The following is a 10854-nucleotide window of genomic DNA, read 5'->3' as shown; positions in this document are numbered from 1 at the left end:
AAGTCGCCATCATCAGTAGCCCCAGGAATTATGTCTCAGCTTCTGCTTTTTTCCACTGCAATTTTTTCCACGTGGCAGCAAGAGCGGTCACTGAAACACGTGAAGTGGGTCTTCCCATTCCTCTGCTGAATGCCACTTCCCAATGTACTTCACGCAAGACTCACATCCCCCCATGGCTTCGGAGGCCTTGCGCGGTCGGACTCCTGCTTACCCCTGTGACCTAGTCACTCTCATGCCGCTGCTCTCTGGTCACCAGGCGCTGGCCCCATTAGCCACCCTCCTGGCCGCTGCCCACGTGAAGCTTGCCATCTCGGGGCCTCGGTGGCTTGTCGCTGTCTTGTGAATGCTCTGCCCCAGCTCTCAGAAAGGGGCCGTCTCAGAAAGGACACCCCATTTGCCATCTGTATCACCGTTTTCTTCACAGCACTCGCTGCAGTACGTGCTGCTCTCGTTCTTGTTTCATCGATCTGTTTCCTTGCTAATCTCCTGCCATTCTCATCAGAACAGAAGCTTCACAAGTGCATGGACCATGTCTGCCTTCGTTATTGCTGTGCCCCCAGGAAACTTAGGCTTAACTTAGGTTAAGCAACTTGCTCAGGACCACACAGCTGGCAGTATGTGGAGCTGAGATCTAACCTAGGGTTTTTCTAACTGCAAAGCCCATGTTCTTCCCATGGAGCGCCCCTTGCTCTACGTCCTGAGCCACGATCCAGGCAGTTCCGCTATGTTTATTTTCCATGCTTCCGGGAAAGAAGCTGTATTTTCTTCCTCACTCCTTCTCCTCTAATTAACTACAGCGATTAATCATTTAAGCATTTGCTGTCTGCAACTCAACTTCCTCATCCACGAAATGGGATCAGTACCAGCACATACCGTATCACTGCCAGGAAGATTATATTACTAATATTTTCAAAGTGCCGAGAGCATTCCCTGGTACACAGAAGGCATTGTGCAAGTATCTGCTGAAGAAATGAAATACCTTTGTGAGCACCCACTGTGCATCCAGCACTGTGCAGACGGGGGCAGGAGAAACGGTGCCGTTTCTGTGCGTCCACCAGATATGCTCACGGTGAGGGTGTGAAGGGCCTGTCGATGCACGTCACAGCAGTAAGAGAAACGGGCAGTAACGAATGCTTACCACGCGGTGCATTCATTAATTTCTACCCTTGGACACTCCTATGGGTCAGCGGTATCATGAGCCCCACGAGTGGTGAGGAAATGAAGGCACGGAGCTTACAGGGTGTGCCCAGAGTCACACAGGAGAGAGGCGGGGGACCTGCCACCCTTGTGCTCACTTCAGTCTGTGCCTTTCAACCACCGCGCTTCACACGGTGGCGGAAACAATTACACCCGTGCTATAAAACATCACGCAAACTCTCGCTCAACTGATGTAAAATAAGCACGACACAGCTGTGTGTAAATGGAGGACGTATATTATGTTGTTTAAACAACCACCACAACAACAACAAAACCCGCACTTAACCTAGTATTTCCAACTTAAGGTTTTAATTGAAACAGTGATCAATTAATGAAACCTCCAAGAAGTCATTTCCACTGGCACAACTGTCTCTGGTTGTGATGAGGGAACCATAACCACTACATTTATAGGAAAAACGTACCTTTAAAATTCATGTATGTTAGGGGGCGCCTGGGTGGCTCAGTCGGTTAAAATTCATGTATGTTATACAAGCTAAATCAAATTTATACTGTGAAATATCACCTAAATAAGATCTAACTGAAAAAAATCAAAATAAGTATATTGAAAAAATCTGTAAGGAAGAGAAAAACATATTATATCATATAACTCAAGGGGGAAAAAGTGAATTTGGAAAACAAGGATTTTTCATATATGGGCCTTTGTGGCTGAAACAATCAGGACCTTGGACAGCACCAAAAAAGTGCTCCTTTCCTGTCCCCACGCCCACCCCCTCCCCCCACCCCCAGACTGGACTGGATTTGTATTAGATTTTAAACGTTAGGATTCTTTTGTATTAGATTTCAAATGTTAGGTTAAATGTCAACTTCTCTGCATTTTACAGTTCTGTCTTAATTTTAATGACTCTCATGTAGAAACTGGTTCCTTTACGTGCAGAACTTACTGATGAGGAACATGTATTTTACAGTCTTTCTCCTGCAGAGACTGGCGTTTCTATCACAACGTCTTTGTTCATTCATTCAGGGATGGAAATAGAAAGACAGTAATGACATTTGAATGACATTCAGATCCCAGGTATGGTGAAAAGAGCAGGAAATTGATGCCTTCAGTAGATACTGGGCACAAGATACACACACATAAGATGTTGATTTTTGATTTAAAATCTACTAATGGGCAGCCCAAATGACCCCAATCAATTCTCTTTATCCTGTTTTGCAACATGGGCATCTTTTAGCAGTTTCCAAAGCTCTGCGGCTAGATTCACAGGTTCCTGACCAAAAATGTGTCTCAGTATTAGTTTCCCAAACAACTCATAAGCAAACCTACAAGATGTATTAAGGTGGAGAAATACAAATTCTTATATTACTAAAATTGTGAAAAAATTGTATTTTTGAAATATCAGCGTCCATTGTGAACGAGTTGAACGAAACCCTTCTGCAAATACCTAGACTCCGTATCAAGCAGAAAAGCCTTCCCCTACTAGCTTTTATAATGAAACAGGCTGAAAAATGCAAGTGCTTTGCTGGTTTGCTCTTGGAAGCAGTAACGTGGTCGCCAAACTTGCTGTGGCCGTTCTGTCCCTTTACAAATGTTGTAAGGCTGGCCTGCCTTCCTTTCTTCTTCTTCTAAATGACTGATGGAGGTGGTGATTTAATCCCCTGCAGCATGTACAACGAGGCTCTCAGAATCGCCAAGCCCTTGGGTAGAGGGCAGGGGAGCTGTTGGCTGTGCGGGAGGATTAACCGTCCAGGGCATCCAAGCAGCCACAATGCAGCCGTCAGCATGTTTTCACTATGCAAGCCCCACATTTCCTAGTTAGAAAACACACAGCCATTACCCCTTTCTGTGTTCCCACACAAGGCTCCCTTTTGTTTATTTGTGTTTGTTATTATATGGCTTATACTGCATGTTTGTTTGATTCCACTGGTGTGCATACATCCATTGAGAGAAGAAGAAAAAGAAGTGTCTATTGCAAACTTGTTAAAAGGGAAAAGGGACTCCCACTGTTTTTTTTTTTTTTTTTTCCTTTGGAGGGCCTCTATTTGAGAACAGGATGTTAACTCTTTGTGTCCCAGAAAAGAATGACTTCTTTGTGCATTTTAAATTTTGAAAAAAGGCTTCTTTACTGATGGAATGTCATAAATGAGAGAAAAAACCGTTACAGATTACCACAATTCTGGAAGTTGACGTTGCTTCAGAAATCGAGAGTACATTAGCACGTGGGACAACTTTTATTTCATTCTGAACATGCTTAAGCTGTTTGTACAGAGCAATTTACGTATGGCTACAAAAAAACTTAGAAGCACTTTATTCTAGAACAATCGGTATTTCTGTAAAACTTCTGGCTGGGTCTTCGTTGTTTTTATTTTGGAAGATTCAACAGGGACTGTGCAAAATCTAGACAGTTTAGTAACATGGCTGTTCAAGAACGTTTTATGCATTCGTACGTGACCTCCCTCTGGAGCTCTCTGCTGGTTACATCAATGCCCTGGGCGGCCTCAAAGATTTCAGTGCTCGTTTAACCCAGCTCCACCTCTAACGGGAGTACGTGTATAGAGAGAAAAGGACAGAAATAGACAGATGTAGGTCAAGCTAACTCCTGGTCCCCAAAACTACTTTTGCAACTCCAGAAAGTGGAGCCGTGGCTGAAACGTGGAGTGGCTTTAGGAGACAGTGCCTTTGAAACTGAATGAGACGTGGACGTCCCTTAATCCTGTGGTCCTAGGCACAGAGTGCCCTTCACGGAGGAGGCATGAAAGTGGGTAAGACGCAGGCATGCGCCTGTGAGAACAATGGGTCTGGAGGTCTAGTTCCCCGGGGGATTTGGAAAGAGAAGAGTTAATGGCCCTCACGCTCTCCCCACTCACTCCCTGTATCGTCCCCACAACGTTCCAAAGGGCTGGGCTCAGTGACAGCACAGCCCAGTCCCTAAAATGAAGAGGGAGCTTCTCTATTCTTCAGCATCTCTCGAATTAATTAGCTGGAAATGAGTCTTGTCAATGTTTTGGAAAGGCAGAAAGGGTGAAAAGAGATTGCTAGAATTAATCACAGTGAGAAACCTACTTCAACTGCCTGCCAGAGTTCAGAAAACCCAACGAGCAGAGAAGAAAAGTAATCAGGCCGACCCGCCATCTGAAGGAACAAATGGAATCCGAGCAAATGCCCCAGTCTTTGCCGAATAAGGGATACGCCCTCCAGGAAAAGAATTTATTATCTGCCGCCACAGTAAGTACAGTATATGACTTCAATGCACACTGTATCCATGGGGACAAAGGAAACCGAACGGTTACGTTTCTAAAGCAAAGAGACCACAAAATACTCAAGTTACTTTCACTTTCGAGCTCATACACATCTAACTCTATTACCTAAGATTCATGGATGCCTGAATTTGTACTTAACAAATCTTCAAACACTTGCAATGTTATATACTGCAGAAGATGGAAAGTCCGTGAAACAGATTCCCCAAATTCAGATGCTTCAATGGAGAGTTCGTTCACTAAGAGAAAAAAAAAAACAAAATTGCAGATATAACGGATCTATTTATAAGAATCACCCAAGGGAAAACACACACACACACACACGCACACGCACACGCACACACACAGCTGAGGGAGGGACCTGAAACAACCCATTCCACAAGACAAAGGGGGCTTACCTGCATCGGCTGCCTCGTCAGGAAAACCCAACTGCCGTCAGAAACTTTTAGACCGCACAGAAATTTTGACATGCTTTTTGTGTATCTCCCCCCAGACGAGTCGGAACTTCTCATTTTTAAGAAAACGGCAGCTTAAAGCTTGACCAAAATGTTATTTGCGATTAAACTGAGGGCTTTCTTGGCCATCTGAGAAGGCAACACGCTCCCATCCGGGTTCTCGGGAAGAAGCTCTACCCGTGGGCAAGGGAACAAGGGGCGGGGGCTGCTTTGCACAAACCGGCTGCTCCCCCGGCATACTCACCAGCGGAGGTGTGCCACTGGTGGATTTCAGAATCAGCCTGTCACCCCTCTTTTCAACTTCCAAACCCATCTTTTTGAGCAGGGAGGCGTCGGCCAGCCCCTGCTGTTCCATCTTCGCGATCAAGTCTTGGTTCTGGCTGTTGTCTTCTGTAAGGTTTCGGATGGCATACACCACCCACTGGGTCAGGACTGGAAGCGGGGTGAAGGAATCTGCCAACACATTTTCCCGGTTCAGGAGTCCACACGAGCACTACTGGAAAGGAGGGGGACGAACCCGGCACTGGCGAACGAGCTCCTCCTGACCGCGTGTCATGAGCAACCCAGAGGGGGAACTGATTGAACAGACGTGACACAGGAATCGTACCGGTATGTCCCACGTGCGTGTGCATGTGTGTGATATCCAACAACGGGCACACAGACGTACTTACTTAACCAAGACCCGTTGAATGAACGAGCAAGCAAGCAAAAGCTGGGAGTAGCCACGTCTGAGGTCTATGATCACACACAACACACACACACACACACACACACACACACACACACACACACGTTGGATAATGTTACGGAGCCACCAGGGAAAGAATAAGAACACTACAGCATTAGTCACAAAGATGCCAAGTTAGAAGCAGGCGAGAGGACTCATCTTGTTTAGAGCAAGCTCAGTTATAAATAAGAATTGTTCCCTAGGAGTCACCATGGAATTTCCCTCATTCCGCCGCATTTGAAAGATGAAGCCAGAAGGCCTTTGAAGGATTTGCTGTATTTAGTTTGAATACTTGTGCTCTCAAGAAAGCATCTCATCCCCTCAGCCTTGCTGAGCCCCAGCCCTAATTTTGCGTGGCCTGCACAGCAGCCTTCACAGCAGACAGAAGAGAGCCTATGAAGACGACAGAATCACTGCATTTACTGAGGTCTTTTAGTGACCAAGAGCTGTGAAAATCTCAGGGAAGCATTAAGTTGCTGCTGTATGTTGTTCTACAAAAAAAACTATAGAAGTTGCCTCGGGTACCAACCAGCATTCGGCGCCGGGTCCAGGGATGAGTCAGAGGTGTCGAATACGGTGGGCCTGGCACCTTCTGTGGTTCCGGAGGGAACATCAAACACCTGGGGCGGGGCAGATGCTTTCTCCAATAAAGAAAGGCCTCCCTGCCCACCATCGGATGGAAGCTGGCAAGAAAAACAAACCCTTTCCCCGATTGCCAGATGTTTCCTGTGCAGGCATTTCTGGTGTCAGAATGGGGGCATCTGTGCCCCCAAATTGTATCAGGCTCTCCAGTCTGAAGGGTCAACACTTCTGACCCTGTCCCAGCTCCCAGCATAGTGGTGAGGCCGGTGCTCAGACATTTCTAGCTCCCTCAACTGGACACAGGAAGCCACAGAGAAAGGCTTCAATATGTATAAAGGTTCTTTCTTGTAGTGTTTGGGAAAGTGAATCAAACGGTTTCCCTAGTTCGATAAGCTAAAGTAGGGGCATCAGGGTGGCTCAGTCGGGTAAACGTCCGACTTCAGCTCAAGTCATGACCTCGCGGTTCCGGGGTTTGAGCCCCGCATTGGGCTCTGTGCTGACAGCTCAGAGCCTGGAGCCTGCTTCGGATTCTGTGTCTCCTTCTCTTTCTCTCTGCCCCTCCCCTGCTTGTGCTCTGCTCTGTCTCTCTTTCAAAAATAAACATTAAAAAAAAAAAAAAAAAAGCTCAAAGCAAAATGGTAAAAAATAGGCTTGTCCACCAAAGTCAGACAAACCGAGGCATGGAAAACGTGGCAGTTTTATGTTCAGGACGTGTCTTCTTGGGGTTAAAGGGTTGCTCCGTCCCAGTCCCTCTGACACACCCACGCTGGCTCGCAATCCTGACAAGGTCTTGGAGTTCCTCATGGCCTCTGCGCTCCCCTGCTCACAGACAGTCCACACCGGCCCACCTCTCCCGGAGGCGGCCTCGGGCAGTGCCGAGGCTGAGCAGACGTCTGCTCGCCTCTGGAGGTTTATCATCAAAACCACTTGTGAGTATAAATGACTAACCTGTTCCAGACGGCACAGAACAGGAATTGTGGACACCCGGCTGACGCTGATTCTAGAATTAGTTGTCCCCCTTTGGTGGCAGAATGCCCTTTTGCCACTTACCGGTCATCCTTCGATGACAAAGCCCAGGCCCTTTACAGGGCCGTATTTCCTTTCTGGAGACCGAGTCCGTACAAACATCCAGATGCATAAAGGCCTAAATTAGAATTTCTGCCCCTTTTCCACAATCACCGAACCGCCCCCGCCCCCACTCTGCGCCAGCATGAAGAATAAAAATGAGAATCCTGGGTGACAAAACTTCTGAGGCGTTAGTGAATTTCTGAACAATGAATTGTTTGCCGCAAGTACTTTCTTATCCAGAATGACCTCATTCTACAAACTCCTCACTTTTTGTACCAAACGGGGTGGGGGGGGCAGCGATCAAGAGATCAGATTGAAGGAGCAAGCAACAGAAGGGTAAATTCAGGCAAGAAAATAAATACATACGCTTGAAGAATTTTGGTTCGTGTGTGTACGTCCTAAGCGCTAAGTGACAGGAGTGGAGTACTTCTTTAGAAGTCTTCCTGTTAGTTAATTCACCGCAACAGAACTGAACACAGGAAAACTGAAGTCCCACTGAGGGCTCCTAAAGACGGGGGTGGGAGGTGGGGCGCTGGCTCGGCAATGGAGGGATCCCATGCAGCCCGGACACCGCCAGATGAAAGGCGGAGCGTCTCTGCAGCACAGAACCGTCGTCCAGAGCTTCAGGGATCCAAGTGCGCGTGACGGGGAAACGACCCCCCTCCCCCCACCCCGTGGTCGCTGTGCACCCTTCTCGCCGGGCGCCCTTCGCGTCCCGGGCTGCCTCTGAGCGCCGTGAGTCAGGCGCGCTCACTGCGTGTCTCCGGCGTGCACTGCGCCCACCTGACTGTGACCTTCGAGGGCAGGACGTCTATGTGCGCAGTCTGGCTCCAGGCACAAAGTGAGTTGCGGACTTTGGAAGCCATGACTGTCTGTTTCTACCTGTCCACCCAGACGCCCTGCGAACTCCTCGGGGGCAAGTGTGATCCGCCTCTGTTCCAAGCACAGTGTCGGGAGAGGTCCGTGGGCCCTCTGAACGAGGCGTGCTAGCTCCCACCCGCCACGTGGGTGGGGCCGCGGTGGCGCAGCAGTGACCCACACAGGCTGTGCTTTTCCTTCCGGTTCCTGGTGTGGTTTGCTGACTCAGGGCTTTGCACGGCAGAAAGATCAGACGAAAGAAACCCACTACAAACGCAACCCAGGCGAGGAGGCTGCGTGCGTGGTGTCGATACAGGGTATGGGACGAGAGACACCGGGAGGATTCCCACGTGGGCAGATGAGAGGGCAGATCTCAATCACGTGCGTCGTGGCGAGGCAACCAACGCGCCTTGTGGAAGCGGTGCCACGGCAGCTTAGCGGCACTTCACCCTGGAAGCGCTTGGAAACGAAAAACCCACGCGCCCCCCATTCTGCACGTAGCAAAAGAGGAGCCCAGAGGAGAAGGAGAGGGGTGAAGATTCCCGGCGGTCAGACCGGGCAGGGGCGCTGCTCCCGGCTGGGCCAGCACGACTCCGGGAGCACAACGCAGCCGCTGTGAACTTCTCGAGGGACAGATTCGCGGCACAGCCACGCAGCGGACAACCTAATATAAGAAGCAGTAAAGCCCAAAGCAGAAAAGGCACGTCTGTCTTTTTCTGCAACTGGTGTTCAGGAGGCAAGAAGATGTGTGTGGACGGAGTGGGGGGTCGGGAGAGGTAGGGCCACACGCTGGAGTCCGCTCCTTTGCACACCCTGAAGATCGGAAATAACCGAACGGCAACCCCCCAACCCCGACTTTTCACATAAAGGTATGTTTCCCATTCTCGTCAATGTGAAATCGTATTTCCTCCTGAAGGAGGATTTCGTGAAGTTCGAACACGGTGCCCTGAGCAAATAGGAAAGGCCCGCTCTGCTTCTCCACCCTCAGTGAGCACCCACACTCGGGGTCTGTGTTGTCCCATCTATAAATTAAATGCCACACAGACATGCTCTCCTTTGTCCCTATTTCCAGGGAGAACACTTTAGCACTACTGTCTAGGGGCTCTGACTTAATCATAATTAAAAAACCAAATTTAGCGGTCATTTCTTTCACAAAATTTGAGTTGAAAAGAGAAAACACTGAAACAAGCCCTTACAAGCGGCATCTCACGCACACGAGCCTGGCTCATGAATATGCATGGCTCTCCTCGTTAGCGGCTGTGAAAGCCCGGAGCCCTGGGCAGCCTGCGCAGCCCTAGACAGCCCGAAGGGTCGCTAGGGAGATTAAAGGGAGTCCCAGTTAATATTCACATTGCCCTCTTGTTCCCTCTCTAAAGAGACAGACAGAGAGAAAGAGCGGGGGGAGAAAATTAAACATCTTCTAAAGTCTAATCCAACCAACACGTGAAGTGCTTTATTGTGCGCCTGGCTTTAGAGAGACAGCTTCTAAAGTTTCCATAGCTACTGCAAATACAAGGCGTGAGCCTGTGCGCGACAAGACTGCCCTGAAAGAGCCTTGCAATCAGCACTCGAGTGAGGACTGCACAGGGCTGGCCGGCTCCTCAACAGGGCACTCTGGGGTCTGGACACAGGCACAAAGGGGACAGTGGCAATGAGCACCCCAGAACTGCCCTGCTTGGGAAGGAGGCTCCTCTCGGGCCCAGAGCCGCAGCCCTGGGCTTCAGAAAGACCCGGCTCAACACCGAACCCTGCGGCCTTGGACAAGTCGGGTGATGAGGTGTTCGTGAGGCACAAAAATGTAGGCCGAGAGACAGTGCGATCTAGAAAATCTCCCAACACGGATGTGACGAGCCAGCAGACTGATTTGCCAAATTCACTTTAAAGTCAGAGAATTAAAACACTGCAGCTGGAAGTGTCCGATGAGAAAGGTTCCATCTAACAAGGGCAACATCCGTTCAGTTCTCAGAATCAGACACCTGTGTACCCAAACGCAGGGCCCGGGAGGACAGGGGCTCCGTTCCGGTCACCGCTCCAGCTCTGTGGCTGGAAGGATGCTGAGGACAGTGGTCAGCAAATTAGGGCCTGTGTTTTTGTACGGATGCAAGTTGACAATAGTTTTTATATTTTTAAATCATTGGGGGAAAAAAATCAAAAGCTACTACTAACTGGTGACACATGGAAATTATTTGAAGCTCAAATTTCAGTACCCATAACCAATGAAGTTTTACTGGCACTTTATTCATGCCCATTCACTGACCTACTGACTATGGCTGCTTTCATGTTCCAACGGCTGAGCTGTGGAGGTGTGGTAGAGACTGTCTGGCTAGCAAAGCCAAAAATATTTACTAAATTTAAACCTTTACAGAAAAGGTTTGCCTACCTCTGGCCTAGAACACGGAAGGCACCAATAAATATTTGTTGAGTGAATAAATGAGCTTTTTAAAGTCCTGGCATTGAAAGACTTACATTAGTAGGGCGCCTGGGTGGCTCAGTCAGTTAAGCGGCTGACTTCAGCTCAGGTCATGATCTCACGGTTCGTGGGTTCGAGCCCCGCGTCGGGCTCTGTGCTGACAGCTCGGAGCCTGGAGCCCGCTTCGGATTCTGTGTCTTCCCCTCTCTCTGCCCCTCCCCCTCTCACACTCTTGGTGTGTGTGTCTCTCTCTCTCAAAAATAAACAAATGTAAAAAAAAAAAAAAAAAGAAAAACTCACATTATCTAAATCAAAACAATTTAGCTTATGTTAAAAGATTT

General features: G+C 48.7%; 1 protein-coding gene across 2 annotated transcripts in view; it reads right to left on the bottom strand.

Annotated features, from left to right (window-relative positions):
- Positions 1-3352: 3352 nt before the first annotated feature.
- ATXN10 (ataxin 10) overlaps positions 3353-10854 on the bottom strand; it is a 166333-nt gene continuing 158831 nt past the window's right edge. For both annotated transcript variants that reach the window (XM_047065235.1, XM_047065236.1), the window contains exons 11-12: positions 5113-5300; positions 3353-4652 (exon numbers count right to left, since the gene is read on the bottom strand). In XM_047065235.1, the coding sequence (XP_046921191.1) occupies positions 4650-4652; positions 5113-5300 (191 nt within the window). In that variant the 3' untranslated portion in view covers positions 3353-4649. The remainder of the gene's footprint in view (positions 4653-5112; positions 5301-10854) is intronic.

This window comes from Lynx rufus, unplaced genomic scaffold (genome assembly GCF_022079265.1).
Source record: "Lynx rufus isolate CCGP_SWC_20201006 ecotype Redwood Valley unplaced genomic scaffold, mLynRuf1.p SCAF_7, whole genome shotgun sequence".
In the NCBI taxonomy this organism is placed as follows: Eukaryota; Metazoa; Chordata; class Mammalia; order Carnivora; family Felidae; genus Lynx; species Lynx rufus.
The sequence above is the reverse complement of the archived record's forward strand: the minus strand, read 5'-3'. Positions and strand labels throughout refer to the sequence as shown.